Genomic DNA, 25,465 nt, shown 5'->3' with positions numbered 1-25,465 from the left:
ACTTGGGACGATATGCAGAGGTAATACAGACAGACCAGTGACGAGCACAAGAGAGCACACACTATAAAAACACATTCGAACAAGGAAACGAGGAAACTGCACACAGGAGGGAGACATGGCTGAACCTAATTAACATGACGAGACGGGTTGTATCCCAATTCCGGGTCTGCAGCCTTAAAGGCCGCATTTTAAGGCCGATTACGTCACAGCGACGAAGGCTGCTCGAAATGCAGCCCTCAAATGCGTCCTTCATTTCCCTGAATTTTAAGGACGTGGCGGTGTAGACTTCGTGGCCCAACATATCCCAGAATGCTTAGCGCGGTGGTGGGTGTGGATAATTTTGCCGAAAAAGAACGGCGAATAAGGGGCGCCCGAAGATTAAACTTTAAGTAAGTACTGAATATTATGTCACTTATTTATGTGCAAATGTTTAATAACGAAGAACATTAAAACATTACTGTTGGCCACATGTCGGCAAAGTTATGTGACATTAGTGACGTTTGTACTAACTTGGTTTTAAAGCCTTTACTTTAAAATATACGCCGTTCAATAGCTGACCTTAATCTTAAAGAGAATGATCAAAGCTCATGTAGAAACAAACAAACAAATGAACAAAAGATTTTCTCCTTCATTTCTGTCAAACAAAGCTGTATGAAACGTTTCCAGCTGTTAGTATCATGGTTGCTAGGCAACCTGGGCAGCGCAACGGAGGCTAGACCGTCCCATTTCACAAGCCTCGCACTTCCGGCCTTAGCGGTCTTTAAGTACGTGGCCCTTGAGGATCGTTGAGGCTGCGTACTTTAAGGCTGCAGACCCTGAATTGGGATACAGCCAGGGAGGACACAAACTGAACACGCCAACATCAGACACGGACCTTCAAAGTAAAAGAGGAAAGATACACTGACAGAACTCAGAAACACGATACTAACAGAGAACAAAGGGAAGACATGGGCAGATATGACTGGACACTAAACCAAGAAAGCACAGTAACCAAAACCAAAGAACTAGAAAGTCTTAACCAGAATAAACCCGAAATCAAAAGATAATAATAATAATCAAAATAAAACGACTGAGTCCACAGTCTGTCCTGAGTCTGTGGACAAAACATTATTTTTGACATACTCAAGATATATTTATAGAGTTTAGTTTTGCATAAAAAAAAAATCAGCAAGCAAAAGATTCCAAAACATTTTGTATGAAGAGGAAAATCAGATATATAAATTATTTTTTGTATATTTCAGCTGTGAAGTACAAATATTTTTAAATGAGGAAGCACTCACATTTGGGGCTATCCTCCAGTGGCCACTGAAGGAACTACAATTTTGTGTTGGCTTCTTTTTTCCTCTGCTTGATGTTGCTTGGGTGTACAGTTTACAGCTGACTGATGACTTGTGAACAGCATCTCTCGCAGGCAGGGAGCAGACTCAACATTGGGCAAATGGGGTGATACAGAATGAGCGACCTATGCTGTGGTGTGATGCTTTGGTGTCCTTTCATTTCCACTTCTGCTCAGGACATTCAGTTGTAGCCAAGTGACAACTCTACAGAAGCGACAGAGTGGTCTCCTGATTTAATGCGGACACAATATGAGTGGCTGTTCATAAACATGACAGTCACTGCCAACAATGCCAGTGATTTAGTTGGCCAAACAATCTTTGCTCTGATGATGGTCACTAAACGGCTAAATATCAAGGCACAATTGTACACATTTTCAAACATACTTGTGAGGTACAACAAATATCAGCACTAACAGGTAGCGGCAGAGTGTAGATGTTACTTAGATAACTGAGGTGAAGATTAATTGTCTGGCAAAACTGAAAATATCACAAGTGGAGAACACAAAGGCAATTTGGAAAACACTTACCTTTGACCAGGTAACAAAGTCTGTCAGGACAGCACGAGTGGGACCAAGCAAATCCAAACAAAGTCTAGAACAGAAACCTAGGAACAAACATGGAAAGTGATTTAAGAAGTAAGGAGAACATACACGGGACTTACAAGAGATCTGAACAGATAGACAGTAGACAACAACAAAAAGAAATCACTGTCATTAACTTTCTCACCTTTTCTAAACAGGACCTCACTCCCTCTACTGATGGAGCACTTGCTGTGGTCTCTCCCACACCACTTATTACATCTCAATATGCTGAAAATAAAGATGCAAACATGTAAAAGCATTTACCCATATCCTGATTTTACCCGAGCTAGTGAGGAAATGATTTCCCAGATACATTACGAACATCTCTCAACTGCAATTACTGCTGTTTTCAAGTCGCTTTGCATAAATATTTCAAACACACAGCGTGAACATCAGCCTTGAGTGGTTGTTGTGAATTCAAATACTTTTACATTTTAATGTATCATAAGTGCTCTTCAACTGTTGTTTGGATGGTTACAGGAAGTTCTGTTATCCTCTTAGAAAAATGCAAGACATGAATGTCTGTTTGTTGCTTGAGCTTGTTATCTGATGTATTACTTTTGAAATTCTACTACTACCTCTACTACTACTACTACTACTAATAATAATAATATTAATAATAATTCTTATTTAAGTAGCCACTGCATCACAGAATTTCCATCATCCCCTGCAGTAATTCAGCCAGCTTAAATCAAGGGTGTCAAACTCTATTGCACAGGGGGCCGAAACTCAAGGCGCACTTTAAGTCGCGGGCCAAACAAGATAAACATTTATTGAACACACTAAAACAACGTTTTTAAACATAAATATGAATAAAAACAGACAAAAATATTATTCCAGAATAAATAAACTTAGAAAAATTAAACTTTAACTTTGACTTTAAATATTTTGCTTTCCATAAAAATATATCCTGTCAAATTTATGCAAGGATTTTAGGGTTAGGGTCTTTTTTATTTTTTTTTTAAGAGGTTATGTAACTGAGATTAAACTCTGGGGGAATATTTATGCTTAAATATTTATGGTTGCCAATGTGAAGAAGGAGAGCAGGGTCCTGACCTGGAGATTGCATCCTCAGAGAGTGACATTATGGTTGATTTATTCCAGTTTATTGTGTATGTAACCCAGAGTAAAATCTGATTTACTAGAATTTAGTAATTTCCTGCACATATTTCCTGCCATTGAACGCATCAGAAATACATAACTCCAACCACATGACTTTGCTCAGCCAATCGGATGGCATGTAGGTCATAGTAAGCATGTCCCGGCTTCCTCCCGTCAGATGCGTGAAGGTAAGCCAGGTGACAGCTGTTGTAGGTTTGTATTGGCAAACACTTGCTTTTCCCGTTTTAATGCATTTTTTTTTTTAACACTAGCTAACTTATGCGATGTAGTGATTATTAAGGTTTTCCTATTCTTTTCTTGTTATTTTTCTTTGCTTTCGGTTAAATACATGGTACCTGCAAAAGCATTTTGTGTTGTGTGTATTTATTAATTACTGCCCATCAGCTCCAGTAGCATTCCTAAATCTTCTGGTTAATAATAACCTAATATACCTAGCCTGTATTAATTCATTAGCGCTTCATCAGTTTTACATGTATTTCACTTAAAAAGCAAGATGCACTGCCCTGACTGCTGGCTGGAGCAAATGGCCCCAAATGTATCTTTCGCTGCAGCTTTTCTCATTGTCATTTTATTTCTTTCTCATCTGAACTCTGATACATACAGAATCAGCTTTTCTTCATGTTTTCATGCATTGTGTGGTTGAACTTGGCATGACTTTAGACATTGTCTCTATTGGTTGCGGTGAAGTAATACTGCAGTGGTAAAATGCTCACCCAGTCTAACCTTTACGCGACATGCATGAGTACCCCTCGCTGGCATGTTTGCATTTCTGTCGCACTATGATTGGTTCATTTGGTAACTGGTTTAGGATGGAGCAAGCAATAGAAAAGAATAGGTGTCGGAGCACAACGTACTGCTTTGTATGTTAAAGGGGCTTTTGAGATTTTGGAGAAGTCATTGATTATACTGAAAGTTTCTTGTAATGAGTTATGTGAATCTGATAGAAATAATAAATTTGCATGGGACTAATTTTGTCTTGTGAATTCTTGTCTTCTGCTTTATTGCTGCAACAAATGGACAAAGGAGAGAGAAAGTATTTCTGTCTGGTTCCCAGTGAAGTGTCAACCTTTGTATTCCGGCCCACCCTCTGCTGCTGTTTGCTAGATTCTTTGGACAATCGTTTTTACATTTGCCCCACCCTCGTGAGGCATTGACTTAAATGCAGCAAGAAGCATCTTAAGAACCCATAGAGGACAAGGGTGCATACAGATCTCTGTAAGCAAAAATGATTGCTGGTTTCTTCTTTCTGCTCATAATCACGGGTAAGCAAACATTATCTTTTAATTCAGTTATTTCAGCATTTTATTTATATACAAATGTATAAATATGAGGGTTGGGACTCAAAAAAATCTCGATTAATTGCATTTAATCACAGAAGAAAATCTGCGACAAAGTGCAAATGCTTTGCTAATCTACACAATAACTGCCAACTATAGAGCTTTTTGAAGAAAAAGTAACAGTAAGTTAAAAAAAAAGTTTTAATTACCTGAATGGCTACATGAAAGTCATCAGCTTTTTGCGTTTTACCAGCTGTGATGGAGTTATAATGACTGGCTTGTGCTTTTGTTTGACTAAAGCAGCAAAAACAGCCTCTTGCTTCTTTAGTAGATGAGAAACCATATCCAATTCCACTGTGTGGAAACATCCTTCATGAGTGACTCTTTCTGTTGCCCCAGTGTTAAGTTTATGTTTGGCACAAACCTGTTGCTGGAACAGCCAAGATAATTCTACTACAATGGCAAACGCGTTGGACACCAGGCAGAACTCTTTGTGTGATCTCGTGCACGAGGGAGATAAACGAGATGAGTGCTGTTCCTGTTGCTCAAACCGCGGTCACTCTCAGTCAGCTCCCCTGCAGCACTGCTCTTTATTGAGGTTACATGAATATTCATAGCTTCATTAACATACGACATCTTACACAGGTATACACGTGAACAAAGAGTACCCGTGTTTGTGTGGGAGTCAAGATATGACCCTGTGATTGACTCCCCAAAGCTGGTGTTAGCAGTCCAGCGGACCACCTACACAAAAGGCTCTTATACTTAAACAGATACAGCGTAGGTGTCCTCCCATACCATAAATCGGAAAGAGAAGGCACAACCTCTCTCTAGGATGTGTGTGTATGCCAGAGTGCTCTGGAATGCACACAGTCTTTGCAGACAACTAAGGATCAGACATCCTATCAATATGCAATCGATTATATATCTCTAAGTATATATGAGTATATGTTTCTAAGCATACATGACAATCCAACAATATAAATCTGACTCCTAGTCTTGCTTGCTCCTGGTGTAGTTATTTCGAGTTACTTTTCTCAAAATTTTGAGTTAATAACTCGAAATTTCAAGTTAGCTCTGCCAATCAGTAATCTATGTGAATGACGTAAATTTCTTGTTAGCTGGAAGGATCTGGCACAGAGGAATGTGCACTCAAAACCAGATTGTGAGCTACCAATGTATAGCAACAAATTGGTGCTTTCAATAGTATGTTTGCTGATAGTAACACCATGTGATTCAGCTAATAACACAAGGATTTCATCATTTGTGAAGGTCACACTGAAAATACTCAGCAATTTGTGCATTCATGACTGGCTGTAATACTGGTAGCTTAGCTGTAGCATTTGTAACTGAGGGCTTCAGCGTCCGGGTAAAAAGGAAATGACGCAATTCATGTAGATTACTGATTTGCAGTGTTAATACAAAATTTCGAATTACTTTTCTTAAAATTTTGAATTAATAAGTCAAAATTTTGAGCTACACTTCTTGAAATTTCGAGTTATGGATTTTTTTTTTTTTTTTTTGTGGTGGAAACGGGCTTCCATAGCATGTAAAGTGCAATTAAATGCTTCTTTGTTTTTTAAATTTTGCCTTCATTAACAGAATTCAGACAAGGTTTTATGTATTTACTCTTTTGGAAATCTGAATTGAAGGACTTCAGTTGTTTAAACTGGTATGAAATCGAGAAGGAAGCCACTGTGGAGAGAAATATAAGAAGTAGAGAGCAGAAATGAGAAGGGAAACTGGTGTTGCAAGAGGTCTGGATGCTGGGACTGGCTCAGTTGAGGAACAGCTGAAGTAGACACCATGCTTTTGCAACAAGTAGGGGTGATTAAAACAAAAACAGTGCATTAGAAAAATATGGTAGTTGAAAGATGGCAAAAGCAAGTCGTGTGGTTAATGTGCAATGTATGAAGGTATTTGGAACTGTCGTACTTTTATTTTGTAGTCTACTATGTGCAAAATGAGCTATGTAAAAGTATATTTAATGAGCCATTTTGAATTATTAAACATATAGTTGTGTATTGAAAGCGGCTAGATGTAATGTATCCTCATGCCCATAGAACATTGTGTTTGTTGTTGAATTAAAGCTGGCATAGCTGGCATAGTTTTACTACTGCCCATCCCACAGTTTCTTTTATGACCTATGTTTTGTTTTGGAAAGGAAATGTTGCACCACAAGTGAATTCTTTTGCAGTTTTGATGATCATGATAATGTGTCACAAGATGTCCAAATGTGAAATAAATGCATCAGCTTGTGGCTGTGTAAGGGTTGAAGTGACATCTCAAGTACAGTATTAGTCTTTCTGTGAGTTCTTTCGTTAGTGATTCCTCAGGACACTATAATATGTTATTGCTTATATATGTCCAGCGGTTGCTGTTTATTAAAATTCCCAGGTCTGTTTCCAAATCTTGAAATTTTTGGTTTGGTTGTTTGAGCCTTTCCATTTGGCGGAGTCACTTATTTATTTTAATTGTAAGCTGAAAATCTATTTAATTGTTTTTTTTAGGTTTCTGTTTTTCTCATCATGTGTTCTTTCAGTTCATCTATAAATATAACCAACACTTATGCACCTAATTTTGTACATATGTATAACTTGAACTTCTTTTATGTTCTCTCATGTCAGGTGGATATGTCTCCAATGTAGAGCTACCAGATGCTGATAAGCAAAAAAGCAATGGGACAATTACTGGAGGTATTATTAATTTATTATCTCAAAGCTTATTCGGTGGATTTCAGTTAAATTTGGCTAAAATCAACATGGATATGCAAAAACAGTATGTATATGAGACATTTACTGTTTTTCCATTGTCATGTCTACGTCCCTGAGTTTATAAAGTGTTTTTTTAAACAAAGGAATAAATGGTATTAACATACAAACATGTGACAAAGAAACCTGATACATTAAACCTTAGAAATGAAAGATGTTGTAGATGCTGTATCTTTTATTTTTAAGGTGTAACATAACCAAAAAAAAAAAGAAAAATCATATAGTCCATACCAGGTGCTAACGTTAATTAAACAAAACATCAGATGAACAAAAGCATATGATATTACACCATATTCTGCTAATTATGAGGTCTGCCATAATGTATATCATGCCTTCCTGAGTTGATTGATCTAAAATATAAAACAATTTTATAAAGAGTACGTTACATGTATTCTACGTCCCATTTTTAATATTGACTGATAAGATAAACCTTGCAGACATGGCCTCTTAGTCAACAAAAAGTCCTGTGCATATCAAAAGGTTCTAAATTGGTGCCTACTGCCACTTCTCAGGAATACAGCATTAGTGCAGATGTACATTAGCTTTGATGGATGTAAGCATCCAGTGTATGGAACGCCAGGACTGCAATAATGAATTAATTAAATACACCATTAAATAATTAATTAAATGTGGCAATAATTAATTTAAATTGGAATTAATTAATTAAATAAATAGTTATGACACATGTAATTAATTAATTATTGACACATTTAATTAATTATTTATGTATTTCACATTTTAATTAATTATTGACACATTTAATTAATTATTGACACATTTAATAAATTAATTATTGACACATTTAATTATTTATGTATTTCACATTTTAATTAATTATTGACACATTTAATTAATTATTTAATGATATATTTATTTATTTCATTTTGGCAGTCCTGGCGCCTGGCTCTCACCATGAAATAATTTTATCTGTCAACCTCACCCATCAAACGCAGGGGGCGGGGTTAACGCTGCCCATGCAGCTTCTCTAACATTTGATTGGTTGCCGTGCAAAGTAAGTCAAAACAGGTCGATCCTAGATAATCGATTGCTTGTGTAGACTTGGGGCAGCCAGGTATCCTAGAATGCATTTCAAATCACAGGCAGCAATGTTGGTGGTGTAGTTTTAAAATAGCCCGTTTTTCTGTCACCAACTACACTTTTAACAGTGTTTTAGCCGCGAATGTCGAGCTGTAATCTTCACATGTCTGGTCAGGTTGTCAACATAGAACGTGTTTGCAAAAGTGCTCAGATGTTTTCAGAGATGTCACTTGCTCTGCTAACAGTCAGCATGCAGAGTGCACCGAGGGGGTTACGTTAACCGGTTTGTTTACATATTCCACTTTCCGTGTTCCACATGTTGCATTCGCAGATTCTCATTTTCACCAAACGATCGTCTCTTTCCACCTGGTCTTGTGTCTCTGTGCTTCTGTAACATAAAGAACGAGCTGACATTTTTCTCACGAAACCAGCGATAAGCTCAACAGACCCTCAGTTTACCTGCGTGCATCCTCCTCCTCACCTGTCAGCTGTTTAACACCTGCTGCTAATTCAAGAAACACGCCCACGTTACCAGTTTAACTGGGCAGCCGGTGCTCGATATTATGCAACGTCAGCACATTTTTCTGCACAAGATGCAGAGCTTGGGAAACAAGCTCCAGCAGCTCTGAGCTTGGGAAAAACTATATTTACTTGTTTCCCAACAGAGCACTTTATAGGCGAACCCACTTTATCAGCGGCTGATGTCCAATCACCGGCACACAGCTTTGAAACCTCACCTGAGTTTTAGCTCTCAGTGTTAAACGCTGGACTTAATTCACTCAGGTTTTGTCTGTCGGGTCACGTTTACTCGCTGTTTTATTTACAACTGAGCAAATCGGTTTGGCTGAGGTTAAAGTTACGTTTCAGAACTGCACAGTTTTACAGACGTTTAATGGTTCCCTGGCACATGTGTTAGACTGAACTATTTATCTGGTGTGTTTTGGATTTAACAGTGAAGTTTGAGATTAAACTGACTTTTAAAATGTTTTTATACAAAGAGGAAAGAGAAGGCGCATTTCCACCGATAGGAGCAGAGTTTCCAACTACATGTTCATAATGCAGACTGCAACCTGGACAGAAATATTATATCATCTGTTTTTTAATAGTTATTCAACTGTATTCTAAGCACCAGCGATCTGTTAGAATTTTTAGAGTTTACTTAACTAAAAATAAATGAGGTTAACATATAATTTATGTGATTTCTTTTCTCTCTCTCTCTATTTATTTTTTTGCTTTTTCGGTCATGTTATGTTTACCTGTCAAAGGTTTGTACAAACTATGAAACACATCGTGCAGACTTCTGGATGTTAGAAGAAAACTAATACTGCTCATGAATGAGACGAAAGGCAGGAAGGTGTCCTTTAAAACTTGCTTTATGAAATAGCACGTGTATTTCATTAATAGCCTACTGATTTTGGTGTAGTGGTGAACAGTCACACAGCTCACGTGGGTGTTATCTGTGATACTCCTTAACTATAATTTATCCAGGTTAACTTCAGTTAACTCTGAGCGGCTGGATCGACGGAGGTCAGACAACAATTTTACATGTATGATCTTAAAACAGGACACAGCCATTATCCGTCCTGGCCTCATATCAAATGTGAACGCAGACTGAGCTTTATATCTAATCTTCCTCTCAAACATTTAAACAGCAGCGAGTCTGCAGCTGAGGGAACACAAACTCAAATTGTCGGAACCGGTTTGCTCGTTTCTTGCGTTCATTTGGTAATTTATTAAATGTATAACTGTTATAACCGCTGAGTCTCTGACGCTGATGAAAATGCAGAAAACACAGATCACGAACACCTGTTCAACTAATCGCTTTCATTCCACTTTGATGTGTGACAAACTGACGGTTCATCTCCGTTACAGTGTTGCGTTAGACTGCTATATTTTTGTGTTCTTTATGCTGTAGATTTTCACGTCTCTGGAATAGTTGGCAGTATTAAGGATGCTTTTCTGTAAAATCATATTGATATGACCCGTGAATTATTCGTAGATGACAGTTAGATTAGTCAGCTGGGAAACTGGGTTAACTCATAGAGCTGAAGATATCGTGGATATGCTGATCTTGCTCCGTGGTGTACAGGTCCGTTTACCCTCATGATTAATATTCACAATAAAATATTAGCCGAACATCATAAAGTCTGTATGTGTGTCATAGTTTCGAACAACCTTTGTACAGTTAAAGCAGTTACTACATGAGGAAACACCAACGTTATCTCTTTTATGCGTTTATACACAGGTCACGCTGATTACTGAACAAAAGCCCAAAGATCAGCTGTTAATCGAATTTATTTGCTCTCTCTCCTCCTTAAACATGTTTTTAATGTTAGTTATAATTCAGAATTGGCGACTGAAACACGTAGGACACATAAGAACATCAGGAAATAAATCCCCGATAAATATAACCTCAGTAAAATAAGTCCGTGTCAGCGGGGATTATTACAGCTGTGTACCGGGGCCTGCGCTTTGTCGGCGGTAATAATAGCTCGATTGCTTGCGAGGCGAGCGGGTCTATCCCCCGCTTTGCCGTGAGACTGGGCAGACATCTCCGAAATCATCGAAGCACTATTGCAAAGAGGCTGTATCTTGACAAACCGACCAGACACATGAAGATTAAACCACTACATTCTCGGCTAAAAAAATATTAAAACTGTATTTGGTGACACACACAAACAGGGTTTTTCAAAGTTCAGTTCTGTTAGTTTCCACATGCTGGTTGTTGTGTGCTAAAAACAATGGCCACCAGGCCAAAGCAATGGTTTTGAGTCGATCAGCGTTAACCCCGCCCCCTTAGTTTGATGGGTGAGGTTGACAGATAAAATTATTTCATGATGAGAGCCAGGCGCCAGGACTGCCAAAATGAAATAAATAAATATATCATTAAATAATTAATTAAATGTGTCAATAATTAATTAAAATGTGAAATACATAAATAATTAATTAAATGTGTCAATAATTAATTAATTAAATATGTCAATAATTAATTAAATGTGTCAATAATTAATTAAAATGTGAAATACATAAATAATTAATTAAATGTGTCAATAATTAATTAATCACATGTGTCATAACTATTTATTTAATTTATTATTTCCCATTTTAATTAATTATTGCCGCATTTAATTAATTATTTAATGGTGTATTTAATTAATTCATTATGGCAGTCCTGGCGTTCCATACCAGTGAGCATGTGTTTTTTTTTTTTTTTTTTTTTTTTTTTTTAATTGAAAATCAGGAATGAAAAGCACAGACGTTGTCTATTGTTATTTTCTAAAACAAATCTCTAATGGAGAATGCATTTTGATATCATTTCAGATAACAAAGATGAAGAGGAGAAAGTCTGTAATTTTCAGGCTATTGTCAATCACCTGAATCTGAAAAAAGACGAATTTAAATACACTATGAGCCGGCCCATTATAAACAACAAAGATTATACAGAAGTGTTTGTTACAACAAGACTCTATGCCATCTTAGATATGGTAATTTGTTTGGGAATTCTTTTATTATTAATGACAATTAATGTTTTCTTTGGCAAATGTGTTTGTGGATATGTTTTCTTGCTCATGAAACATATGTCACAGCACTCATCCACAAAAGAACAACTCATTATTATTATTATTATTATTGTTATTATTACTTACTCTGGCTTGTTTCTTGCCACGACCCGTTTTCCTGTTTGTAACTTACAGTTTCTTAGATCAGTGCTGTTTCATTTTTATTTAGGTATTTTTTTTGTTTTAGTTTTTTCTGAGACATTTATTTGACACACAGTACAGAGATATAGGTTGTGAGTTATGACTCCATGCTAATACATGACAGGTATCACTGGATTACTTCTGCTGAAGAAATCTTGAAAAAATTTTAAGCACTACTGTCCATCACTTCCAATCAGAGATGATATATGTAGTTAACTGTCTTTGGTCCATGTCTTTATAATATTATTATTATTATTATTAGTAGTAGTAGTAGTAGTAGTAGTAACAATAATTATATTGCTGCATGAGGAGTTGGCTTGGAGGAGAAACTGTCTATTTACCAGCAAAGGATAATTGCTGAGGCATTATCTGATATGAGTTAACATTAGCTAACCTGCCTGTTGAGCTTGACATGTGTCTGCCTCAATAAACACTATGTTCAAATTCTTTATTTACAGAGAGAAATTGACCAGACCTTAATTACTTACATTTGGGTTAATTTGGTGAGTTTTCTCTTAAATATATCATAGGTATATATGGTTTTCCCTGTATTGTTAAAATTCTATACTACTATTACTATACTATTTTTTTTTTCAATTATTTATTTTATTTGTTTTTCATCATCTCTTCTCATCTCTTTGCCTTTTTGTACCCTTGAGTGTAGTTGTGGCGCAATGAGTACATTAAATGGAAACCAGATGATTTCTGTGGAATTAAATATATAACAATTCCTACTTCATATCTGTGGATACCAGATATAACTATTGAAGAGATGTAAGTTTGACATATACAATATGCCCATAAACTCACACTCACATGTAGTCATTTTATAATCATATATTTATAAACATATGCTACTATTGAAACCATAGGGTGACAGAAAATGTTTTCCTTATTGTAATCCATGAAATAATTTACAAATCGAAGAAGGAAAAATAGCAAAGACATGGTTAGAAATAACCATTTTTACTTTAAATAACTTTATTCAAACAGAGTCGGAGGATTTGAGCAATTATCAGCTGTCTGATGAATTTATAAGTAATTCATCTCAAGCTGTTTTGAAGCACCTTTCACAAGTTGGATTGGTTTAATAGGCAGTTCACACACTATATTGCCAAAAGTATTAATTTGCCCATCCAAATCACTGAACTCAGTTGATCCAATGACTTCCATGGCCATGTGTGTAAAAAAATAAATAAAATTAAGCAACTAAACAAGCAGACTGTTTCTAATCTGCTCTGATGAACTCAGTGAATTTCACCATGGTACCATAATAGGATGCCACTTGTTCAACAAGTCCAAATTAAACTTGCTTGCTACTAATTAATCCCCAGTCAACTGTATTATAACAAAGTAGGAACAACTGTAACTAAAATTACATAGGGAGGGGAGGTAAGCAGATGCTGAGGCACATAGTGTGCAGACGTCACAACCTTTTATGCACATTAAATTGCTACAGACCTCCATACTTCATGTGGCCTTCAGCAAAGCTCGACAACAGGGCTTTCCAGTGCAGCTTTCCAGTTGCTGCTTCCAGCTCAGCACAACACATGCAGCTCTCCTGTCGGGTCCCGGCATCCTTTCGAAATGGGAAAGGTATGACCAGGTGATGGAGAATAGCTGTGTGCATCAGCCTCCTCTGACACCACACCTCGAACCCACGGATCCACCCCTCTTTTGAACTTTAAAAAATATATATATATTTCAACAAAATCTATTACGATTGGATTTAAAATAATATTGGATCATGTAATGGAAGACGTTTCAGCATACAAAAGCAATGACAAAATATAACACATCCGTCTCTACTGCAATAGATCCAAATACTGGTTGGAGGATGTGTTTGTGTCAGAAAGGGGGGGATTTTCTTGTAAAATAAAGAAGGGCCTAGCAAAAACTTAGTTTGGGAACCACTGGCCTAGTCAATGGTATCTCTCCACCTCTAGTACTAGCAGGTTTTACTAAGGTAAAATAAGATATAGCTGCAGACATAATAAATAGTCATTTATTGCATGATGCAAACTTTTTTCCATAGTATGATAATACATTGTTTTCATTACAATCATATTCTTTTATACAGGACAGAAAAAGATAAAGCGTCTCCGAGTCCATATCTCAGCATAAATCACAATGGCTGGGTTGAGTTCAAGAATGACCAGGTGGTGCAAAGCACCTGCAAGATGCATGTTTACAAATTTCCTTTTGACACCCAGAGCTGCAACCTCTCCTTCAAGTCTATCTTTCACGATGGTGAGTCCATAACAGTTTCTGTTTACATGTCCTTTGTATGGTCTTAAAAGCACAACATTAGATATTTTAAAATGTACTGCCTGGCCAAAAGGAGGGGCTCTAATTTTCTGTTTCTGCTTCAATGATCTCATGCATAATTTCAGGAAGGTTATCCAATGCCAAAAAAATAATTTTCATCCAAATTTGCACATATTTTGGGCCAACATCTTATTTTGATGATGTTAGAATTGGACAACTGTGTGAAAAGCAATTGGGAATTTCCAAAGAGTCACATGAATCCCTGGAACTGCTATAGAGAGCCGTACACATAAGCTGGATCCAGTTCTGTTTAATATTAGTTTTTTCTTGTTAAAAACTCCCATTAGAAAGATTGGATGTTGCAAGTAAGCAATAAAATTTGCATTATACAAATGCTGGGATTTCATTGCTATTTAATCAATATTCCACACTAAACAGAATGAGCATGTTTTTATAACATTTTAACTTTTAACTTTAGTGATATTACTGTTTTTCTTGTAGTTGAATTAGCTGATCTGCAGTTTTTTTTTTTTTACTGAGTTTGGATAAGAACTTTAAAGTCAGGTTAAGTGTCTGAGGTGGAACTGCGAGACAGTGGACAAGTAATCATCAATGAGTGGATCTGTCTGGATTCGTTAGGTTGCATCTGCTTCAAAAGTGAGACATTTTCCCTGGAACAATTAATAACTCCAACATAACAATCACAAGCATTTATGGCTCAAACACAGATGACCGACCACACATTCTATCATAACTTCTTCACATCATTACAGGATTTCTCCACATCTGCCATAATCATAGGTAGAAACTTTAACACAGTTATCAACCCAACAATAAACAGCTCAACAAACTCACATCATACCCAAAACTGGCATTCAGCCCAAATCATACCATAGCATACCAGCGTTATTTATAAATCACTTTAATATAAAGCCAGGGTTCACAAAGTGCTGTACAAATAGCATAAACACAATAAAATAAAATAAAACATGTTAAAACAAGTTGATAAAACAAATTGAGTCAACCCCTTAAAGAGTGCCAAAGGCTTCAGCAAATAACTATGTTTTAAAAAGAGTTTTAAACTCAGAAACAGAAGAGGCCTGCCTAACGTGCAAGGGCATTTCATTCCACAACTTTGGAGCAGCTACAGCAAAGCCATGGTCACCTCTAAATTAATACTTATTTTTGTTACCTTAAGGAGCTGCTGATTGGCGGGCGCAGTGTTGGGGAGTAACAGAATACATGTACCAGTGTTACGTATTTAAAATACAAAATATGAGTAACTGTATTCCGTTACAGTTACCGTTTAAAATGGTAGTATTCAGAATACAGTTACTTTGTTGAAATAAAGGGATTACATGGCGGTCTTTTCCTGTTTCCTGTTTTCCTATGCCCTCTCTATTGTTGGTAATTTTCGCACCGGTGGAAACCCAAACAAAACATGTATTACAGTCGCTTGCAAAAGTATTCGGCCCCTTTGAACTTTTCCACATTTTGTCACATTACAGCCACAAACATGAATCAATTTTATTGGAATTCCACGTGAAAGACCAACACAAAGTGGTGTACACGTGAGAAGTAGAACGAAAATCATAAATGATTCCAAACATTTTTTACAAATAAATAACTGAAAAGTGGGGTGTGCGTAATTATTCAGTCCCCTGAGTCAAAACTTTGTAGAACCACCTTTTGCTGCACTTACAGCTGCCAGTCTTTTAGGGTATGTCTCTACCAGCGTTGCACATCTAGAGACTGAAATCCTTGCCCATTCTTCTTTGCAAAACAGCTCCAGCTCAGTCAGATTAGATGGACAGTGTTTGTGAACAGCAGTTTTCAGATCTATCTCAATAACATCACACTAACATCATTACCAAAGCAACAGTTAGAACAACAGAATCTTAGATACCCCACTTACCCCAGAATAAGAAAGAGCACTACAAAAAATGTAAAACAATATAGCACTTTGGTCCTTGTTGGTCTGCTCACATTTATATTATTTGTCCTTTATCACATTTCTTTTTATATTCAATTTCAGATAAAGAAATATATTTGCAGAACGGATATATTAACAATTCAACGGTCACAGAATTGTCTCGTAAGATGATGCACACGCAGTATGAGTGGCTGTTCATCGACATGTCAGTCAACAACGAAATTGTTGAAGATTTTGTATACAATCAAACTGTGGTCATTTACACTGTAAGTATTTCTGGAAACAGAAAGGAAAACTCGTTCTTTTCCCTTTATCCATCTACTCTAGCCACCTGGTTTCAGGTCAGCACTGATCACGTTTTTCCACAGCAGGTGATGGATGTGCTGAACCATGCTGCTGTGTTTGGCCCAGTTCAGTTGTAGGGCAATCTTTGAGTTGCCAAGTTTGCAGTGGACAATATGCTATGATGTACTTCAATTAAAATAATTTTTATTCAACAGATTTATCAGCCGTATCATTTAAAGTTATCATAATTTGCAGTATATATTTAGGTGTGTGTAGGATCAGTAATAAAAGTAAGTGTAAAAACAATAACCACAAACAGTAAACAAATTGTCCTATGCAATAAATAAATAAAAAGATATCTAATTTGTCAAACATTCTCACATGCACCCTATCCTTGGGCTGTGCATTTAAAGCCATCCTGTTTCACTAAAACAGTACAGGATCATTTATGCACAGTATATTGTACACTATAATCTGAAAATCAGGCGGTCTCCCTGATTTTAACCATTGATAGCAACGAGTTATCATTGTTAATGTGAGGTTTAAAGGACTTGTATTCAGCTTTAATGGAAGATAAGTCAGGTTTTACTTTTGATACTTTATACTTGGTTTTTAAATAAGTTTTATTTGTAGTGATATTTTTACACAGTGTTGTTTATTTCCTAAAGGAGTGGTTTGAATTCCTACACCACTTGTCACTGACAGCTAATAGAAAATATTTTTTTGGTAATATATCAGATATTTATTTAACTATAGAAGTACTTTTTTGCAATTTTTCAGCCAGGAAGGAGTGCATGACGGTGAAGAAGTCCATGTAGAGTGCAGCAATAATTTGTCAAAGGCCACTGCACGCCACTGCCTTATATACAGTTGTGTTCAAAATCATAGTAGTGTATGTTAAAATGTGAGTAAAGTTCAAAATCCATATATTTTTTTAATTTCCCTTCATTTGGAACACTGCACATTATATTTTTCATCAAAACACGGAGAAAAAAGTATCAATATTTCAATTACTTGTCTGCATTTTTTCATTACAAACTCAAATATTTACTCAATAAACTAAAAAAATGTTAGGATTTAGCATTCCTGTGTATCACTAAAGTAATATTTAGTTGTATAACCACTGTTTTTGAGAACTGGTTCACATCTGTGCTACATGGAGTCGAACTTCTGGCACCTGTAAAGTATGCCAGCCCAAGATGATTTGACAACCTTCCACAATTCCTCTGCATTTCTAGGTTTTGCCTCTAAAACCACATTTTTGATGTCACTCCCCAAGTTTTCTATTGGATTAAGGTCCGGGGATTGGGCTGGCCACTACATAACAATCCTTTTTTTTTTGTCTGGAACCAAGATGCTGCTCACTTACTGGTGTGTTTGGGGTTGTCTTGTTGAAACACCCGTTTCAAGGGCATTTCGTCTTCAGCATAAGGCAGCATGACCTCTTCAAGTATTTTGATATAAGCAAACTGATCAATGATCCCTGGTATAAGATAAATAGGCCCGACACCATAGTAAAAGAAACAGCCCCATATTGTGATGCTTGCACCACCATGCTTCACGGTCTTCAGAGTGTAGTGAGACTTGAATTCAGTGTTTGGGGGTCGTCTGACAAACTGTCTGCGGCCCTTGGATCAAAAAAGAACAACCTTTCATCAGCACCACAAAATGTTTCTCTAATTCTCTTCAGGCCAGTTATGTTCTTTGGCAAATTGCATCCTCTTCAGCTCTTCTGTTTTTTTAACAGTGGAATTTTGCGGGAGCTTCTTGACTCACACAAGCGTCCTCTAATTGTCACAGTACTTACAGGTGACTTCAGACCATCTCTGATTTCACTGGCTGAGTCATTCTGGCTATTGTTCGATCCATTCGAATGGTAGTCTTAAGTTTTTTTTCCACATCTCTCTGGTTTGGCTTTCCATTTTAAAGCATTGGATATCATTTTAGCTGAGCAGCCTAGCATTTTCTGCACTTCTTTATATGTTTTCCCCTCTCCAATCAACATTTTTGATTAAAGCATGCTGTTCTTCTGAACAATGTCTGGCACAACCCATCTTTCTAAGGTTTTCGGAGAATATTGCATGTACAACATGTGCTGGCTTCATCCTTAAACAAGGGCCACATGAATGACACCTGTTTCTTCACATAATGAATGACCTCACTGGTTGGACACCACACTGCTATTATTGTGAACACGCCCCTTTCACTTAATTATTCAATTACACAGACTCAGGTGCATTCATATTGTGAATGTTGAGTCTGTTGGTTTCTCTGACTCTACTCACCTACTGGTAAATTATTTGCCATATAAATTATAATAAAATGATTCATATCAAAAACACTGATCTGATTCGTCATGTTGGACTGCTATTATTTTGAACACAACTGTGCATCCTGTGGTGGTGTTACAGACACCGAAAAAAACATTAATAACACTGCATGGTTTGGCACATTTACACCACCCAAAACTTGCTAACTCCTTTCTCTTGACTATTTTAATACAAATTCACATAATACTTCTTTGAGTGTAAATCTGTTTCTATTGTACCTAACCACCTGGGGAAACAAATTCACAGATTACCATGAAGAGGAGGTCTGTCCTCTATGTTGCCAATTTCCTCCTGCCAGTGCTCTTCTTCTTGCTTCTGGACTTATCCTCCTTCCTGATCTCAGACACTGGGGGCGAGAAACTCGGCTTCAAGGTCACTGTCTTGCTTGCTGTCACAGTGATGCAGCTTCTTCTCAATGAGATTCTGCCGAGCTCTTCAGACAGTGTTCCACTTATAGGTAAGGAAGCGTGTTTGACTGCACATATAGTCAATACTTTGTCCACAAATGTAATAATACTGTCTGCCCTCCTCAGCTGTGTACTGCATGGGAATTTTTGCTCTGATGCTGCTCAGCCTCCTGGAGGCAATTTTGGTCAAGCATCTGATTGAAAAGGATTCTGCAGTTGAAGATGAGACAGATGGAGACCGAAGCCTGGGGGAGAACTCTGGTAACAACCAGGGCAGCCACAACTTCTACAGCTGTTTTAGAGGTGAGCTTAATCATAGCAAACATTCCACAAATCTGCATGCAGTTTTAGTTGTGTTGCATTAATCTTTATGCCTACTGTTTTCCCAGAGATTAAGAGATGCAGTCACCATACCTCTGTTGATGAGGTATCTTCTCATGAAACACCATCTGTGTCTCTGTCCCGAAAGGTTGGGAAAAATGCACATTTTTTCTCTTTTCAGAAACACCAGGAAAGGATGTTTGCATTGCAGAGATTATCCTGTATCTTAAACTGTATATCGGAAGCAAACATTTTTATTAAATCAATGTAGAAACAAACCAGTGTGTCAAATGTTAAAGCTATCATGAACCTTATTGGCCTAACATCTTGTTGATTGCCTTTCTACAAAACCACTCTTTCAGGGCAGCAACAGTATACTGACAGAGGTGTCCTTTGCTCTGGAAAAAGTGTCAGATGAGCTGCAGGAGACAAGGAAAACAATGTCTTTGCTGAGCAGCAACAGGAAGCCTGGATACTGGACCAGAATGGCTAAAAAAGTCAACAAGGTTTTCCTAATTTTTTATTTGACTGCAGTCACTGTGTTCTTAACATATATTGTTTCATTGTGGAGCAGTGCTGAGGGTGAGTAGGGCTAAAGTTAAAAAACCTAAAAGACCTAAAGCAAAAAAGAAAACACACAAACTTATTTTTTACTCTGTGTTATATATTTGCAGTTAATTTCTATTTGTCCAAAACAAAAACATTTTAGAAACCAGAAAAAAATTCTGAAATTGTACTCTGATCTCAAGTGTTAGGAGTGTTGTGATCAGTGTCAGGTCATGGTCGTAAAGTAATGTATTACATATATTACCCAGAACACTTTTCTTAAAAGTAATGCAATAAATTACTCCAATTAGAAAATAATTAATTATACTGCTATTAACATTATTTTCATCTTATTCTGTAAAATGACCTGAAACAAACTCTTTCATAATAACCATTTAAAAGTATAAACTGAGGCTACAGTCCGACACAGCAACACAAATCCCTATCGCGATAAGGACGCGCATATGATCTTTCTCTTAGTATTTAGGTATGAACACAAAGCTGACAGTACAAGCAAAGATGAAAACCAGCATAAAGATTGTAAGTAAAAAAAAAAAAAACATCGCCACAGTGATTCTAGAATTCAGAGAAAAAAGTACGCATTGTTTCACAATTTATAACATGGCGCATTAGTTGTATATTCATAGAGTTTATTATTTAAGTGTAGCTCCTGACCTGATGCTTTCTTGTACAGTTTGCCCCTGTCGAGTTTGAGTGTATTAGCTAGTTCCAGTTTTATTTTTCCTACTTTATTTATTCTTGTGGTATTGTGTTTAGTTCCCTTCCTGTTTCCACTCTCTGTATTTGCAGTGTATTTATAACCTTACCCTTTCTTTGATTAGTATTAGAGTATTTTGTATCAGTATATTACCCAAAGAGCTTTTTGTCTAATTAACATGGAAATCAAAAATCATTTAGTGGTCATTAAAGTGTGTTCAGATTTATTTATTTATCACATTTAATATATTTAACTTATTGATGATGATTTATCTCATAATTTGTGAAACAATGCTGACTTTTTTTCTTGGAATTCTGGATGAAAAAAAGACGTCCCCACTTTGTTTTGTTTTTTCCAGTGTCTCCAGTTCTCTTTTGTACATAAGCTGGTTTTAAAAGTTAAAAAAATCTAAGAAGTTCTAAATCATTAGTTTCAGCCTATCTGAATAAAAGACTGGGTATAACATGTTCTAATATGCTAGTGCTTTCTCAATAGAGAATGCAGGACATAATGTTCAGAGTGAAAATATAGCAGATTGTTATTGTTACATATTTATTACAATATTATTAGAAGAAAATTAGCCTTTTCTCTTACAATTGTAAAAGAAAACAACAAACAAAACAAAACAAAACATACGTATACAAATACGTATACGTAACAATTACACATCAGTCATATAAAAAGGTTCTGTTCAAAATGAATCATAGGTGTTTTCATACTGGCTTTGGCCAAACTTTCCTTGAGCAGTGTCTTTGCATGTTTTATGTACTTGTATACATGTATCCCATAGTCCTTAATTATGTGTCTGTTTGCAATAGTATGTTTAATATACTCATCTTAAGGATATAATAAAAGGATATGATAATATTCACTTGTTAAGAAATATACAGACTGTTGATGTTCTTTTAAATACATAATGAATATGTTTAAAGTATACTGTACTGGAAGTTTAGCCTTTTAATAAACAATTAAACATAAACGTGGCAATATGAAGTAATGTACTTGCGTGTGCTGTATATCTTTCATTTACATGTGCATCCTACTAGAACATTGCAGTAAACGTTAGAAACATCTTGCTGCTCCTTTCATATATTTTTGTGTGTGTGTGGCACAACCAACAGATTTAGAGTAATTAGAGTGTAAATTTCCATGAAATGAGGTGCTGCAGGTAAAGGCAAGTTTTTAAACGCACAAATTGCATAATTCCTCCAAACTTAACTACCTTTCATAGCAGTACATCCTGGTTTGAATCGAGGTGACGAAGAAAACGTTCATGTTCTCCCGGCTGCTCTCCTTGGAAAGTGACAGTATGATGGAGTGAGTGAGTGTCCGCTGAGTCTATGGTAGCCTGATTGTTCTATCATGTACTAATAGAATGATGGACTCACTCATAGGACACTGGGAAAAGGTTAACACAAGTTTATTTACAGAATGTGATGCGGAAAAAAAACTAAACTAGAAATACACCGTCTCTAGTGCTGTGGGTTGGAGGGCAGAGGAGATGCATCTCAGACAGAAAAAAATAGAGGACAGTTTTCCAAATCTTTAATGAATGTATGGTTTTATGATAAAAGGCAAACATTTTCAAATGTGACAGCTTTTACATACTGGAGAGATAAGACATTTTTAAAAAGGAATAATGGAATGCAGATAATTAATGTAAAATAAGCTGCTATGAACAGATCCAGATGTGATGAGCTGAGAAATGATTGGCGCCAAAAATTAATGACCTATTTACCTTTAAAAGGTACTTGTAAGGATGTTTGTTTCCTAATATTAGTTTTGTTTTTTGCAACAAAGAATAAAATACAGTCAGTCTCTAATCCTGCATGCCACATCCTTCTTGTTTCATGATTTGGTTGGGTCCAGGTGCCAGCGTTCTTACATTATGCTGAGCATTAGAGCGCTAAGACAGTAGGACGGCCCTGTTAAAAGTAAGATCTGTGTTTCAAAAGAGAGTGAGTCAGATGGACATTAGAAAATTTCTTAAAAAGAGCAAAATCTCATGAGGTTCATGGATGTACTGCAGTAGGACATGAAGCAGGTTGGTGTGACAAAAGAGGATGCTAAGGATAGAGGTCCACATTCAGAGGTGCAACCTGCCCACCAAGTCTATTGTTACGAAATAAAAACTGTGTATGTGACGTATAGCAGAAGTATAGATATGTATTTTGCCTGGCAAGGCTTTCAGAACTGGGGAACGTCTTCGCAGAGACAAAGACGTACCCCTGTCGCCAAAAGAATTCAAAAGAACGGAATTGAATACTATCCAGCAGTGGTGAGCCCATAATATGTTCTGTTTGCATGTGTTTTTCATGGTTTCTTAATCACACCATCATATATCATGACATATATTCCATCTGTAAGATAAACAGAGTTAGAATTAAAATTCATTCAGATTTACCTGCTTAGAGCCTCGTCACATGATGCTGACGTAGACACAGTACAAGTGGTTATTCATCACCATGACAAAGAAATTATACCTGAACCCCCAATTCTGCCATTAGCCACATTTGTTCACACCCTACCAAGTTGTGATCACACATATTTCCAATTTAACCTTCATAATGAAAACAAGTTGCTAACAAAAGTTGCTATAATTTAAGTTCATTTGTTTATCCATTTTCTTCTTATTCAATTCAGGATTGTAGGCAGGCTAGTATTTAAATCCTTAAATACATCAAGGTGATGAATTCATGGAATGTATGTGTGACGGTCAGTTGAAGGATGGGAAAGAGCCAGTCCATCTCTCCACCTAAGAAAGAGGCAAGAGAGATAAAACAAAAGGAAATAAAACCAGCCTGTCTAGAAAAGTCTATTCATTTTACAGACAAGCTGCACTCATAAAATTTTCATACTAGCTCTCACAATGGAATTATCTTGTTATTATTAAACCACCAGCTTCTACTTGAATAAAAAAAACTTATAGGCAATTAATTTAGGTAAAAATCAGATAACTGCAAAGGTAAACAGCTAAAGGTAATATGTCTATCTGCCAGGTCATTTTTATTATAACTGCTTCGTATTTTAATGTTGTTGAAACAACACTGCACTGCTTGTCACAGGAGTCACTTTTGCTTCTAGCAGCATGCAAGGGGCTGAGTACTGTATGGCAGCTGCTTATTCCTTTCTACTCCAGGCTTTTTTGGTTTTCTTTTTACTTCAGCATAATGTGTCATTAATTCATTGTAAAATGACATTCTGTAAAAATACAGTACAGTGTACTGTATAAATGTGAAGGAATTTTCTCTGTTAGTTATCTACAGGTATTGTATTTCTTAAATATTGCATTGCGGTAGCAAACCCCAAAAGGAGGCAAAAGTAAGAGGGAGGCCAGCCATTGCACTGACAGGCTTCATTTTAGTGCTAAATATTAAAGCTTTTATTAAAATAATGTTTTTCAAAAGACTCGGTGTTTTTATCTAGAAATAATTGTTAATATCTTTGTTAACTGGATCTGCCAGATAAGTCTGGAATATTTTGCTGTCTCTTTTTGAAAATAGTCATGATTTAAGTTTAAAATGACTTAATCTTTCCATTCTAGCCAATACTACAATTTTTTTTTTATTTTATTGTTTATGATACCACTAGTTTTAGCCGTGAGAGGCTGGTGTTCAGTCATTTTAGCATACAACTCAGAGTAGCATACATTGCATTAATTCGCATATGCGTTGTACAATAATTTCACCATGTCAATAGGAGCTATCAGTTTGGCATACAGATGACAGACGGTAAGTAAATTATGTTTATTTTAATATAGGCACATTCTTCTTTGACTTTACAGAACACTGGATAAAGCGCAGTATTCATAAATACTATAATTAGCTGCCTGCTTCTCTCTGGGCTTTAAACAGCTTTGACTGCTAGTTGGCTAATGAGCTAAAGTCAGTGTTGTAGATCAGTGTTTCCCAACCACTTGTGCCGTGAGAAATGATCAGGTGTGCCGTGGAACATTACCTGGTTCCACCTCATTAGTACTCTAAGCCAGTGGTTCTCAAACTTTTCACAGTGAGTACCACCTTATAACATATATGGCTCTTCAAGTACCACCCTTATGACCAGTGTTGGTCAAGTTACTTGAAAAAAGTAATCAGTAATTAATTACTGATTACTTCCCCAAAAAAGTAATCCCGTTACTTTACTGATTACTTGTTTTCAAAAGTAATTAATTACTTAGTTACTTAGTTACTTAGTTACTTTTTAAAAACATGATTTACAACCTGAATAGGTGATAAAGCGATAGATCTTTCAGCCCAATTCTACTTTTTACAGCAGGTGGGATTATCCTGGTGAACCCTGCTTCTGGCTCAAAATTACTCTGCATTTATTAAGGCAGAGTATTATTATATTAAAGGGGGAAATGATCAATATGTTTTTTGTGAAAAAAATGTTTTTCGTGGTGTGCTGTGTAATTTTTCTAATGTGAAATATGTGCCCTGACACATATTCCCAAAACACTAATGTAGATAACTGGGAAAAATTATCGGCTTGTCTGCGTTTCATGGTGTTTTGGTTCTCTGTTTTCTCTCTGCCCTTCACCCTGTTTTGTCATTATTTTCAGGTTTGCTCTTAGTTTTTCCCAGTTTAGGTTCCTTCAGTTATTTGTCATGCCTCATTGCCTGTTTTGTCACTCCGCCACTTTGTAAATAAACATCACTCATGTCAACAGTCTACTGCCTGCATTTTGAGTCCTCATTCTCACAACACCCCACGGCTCGCCCCGACAGCCGTGACAGTCTTCATTCTAACTTTTGTTGAAAATGTGTTGTTTGGTATAGTAATCTGTCTTTATCTGTTTTTATTTTAATGTTTTATTATGTGGTTTATTAT

General features: G+C 36.4%; 1 protein-coding gene across 1 annotated transcript; it reads left to right on the top strand.

Moving 5' to 3' along the window:
* The first annotated feature begins 2,802 nt into the window (after window positions 1-2,802).
* LOC146512428 (5-hydroxytryptamine receptor 3A-like) lies at window positions 2,803-24,690 on the top strand. Its single transcript, XM_085169700.1, has 12 exons — window positions 2,803-3,232; window positions 4,064-4,302; window positions 6,945-7,013; window positions 11,448-11,611; window positions 12,286-12,330; window positions 12,492-12,601; window positions 13,908-14,077; window positions 16,131-16,294; window positions 18,890-19,100; window positions 19,177-19,353; window positions 19,440-19,519; window positions 19,734-24,690. Exons 2-12 carry the CDS (start codon window positions 4,266-4,268, stop codon window positions 19,959-19,961), a joined length of 1,455 nt encoding a protein of 484 aa, XP_085025826.1. The 5' UTR covers window positions 2,803-3,232; window positions 4,064-4,265; the 3' UTR covers window positions 19,962-24,690.
* Window positions 24,691-25,465: the final 775 nt, after the last annotated feature.

The sequence above is a fragment of the Neolamprologus multifasciatus genome, chromosome 8 (genome assembly GCF_963576455.1).
Source record: "Neolamprologus multifasciatus chromosome 8, fNeoMul1.2, whole genome shotgun sequence".
Lineage (NCBI taxonomy): Eukaryota > Metazoa > Chordata > Actinopteri > Cichliformes > Cichlidae > Neolamprologus > Neolamprologus multifasciatus.
This window is presented reverse-complemented; position numbering and strand designations above follow the sequence as displayed.

Bases quoted from the DNA above. Each gene is read 5' to 3' on its own strand.
- LOC146512428 (XM_085169700.1), top strand. From the start codon at position 4,266: ATGATTGCTGGTTTCTTCTTTCTGCTCATAATCACGG. The intron at 11,612-12,285 runs GTAATTTGTTTG...CTTTATTTACAG, and splicing joins TCTATGCCATCTTAGATATG to AGAGAAATTGACCAGACCTT. The intron at 14,078-16,130 runs GTGAGTCCATAA...ATTCAATTTCAG, and splicing joins CAAGTCTATCTTTCACGATG to ATAAAGAAATATATTTGCAG.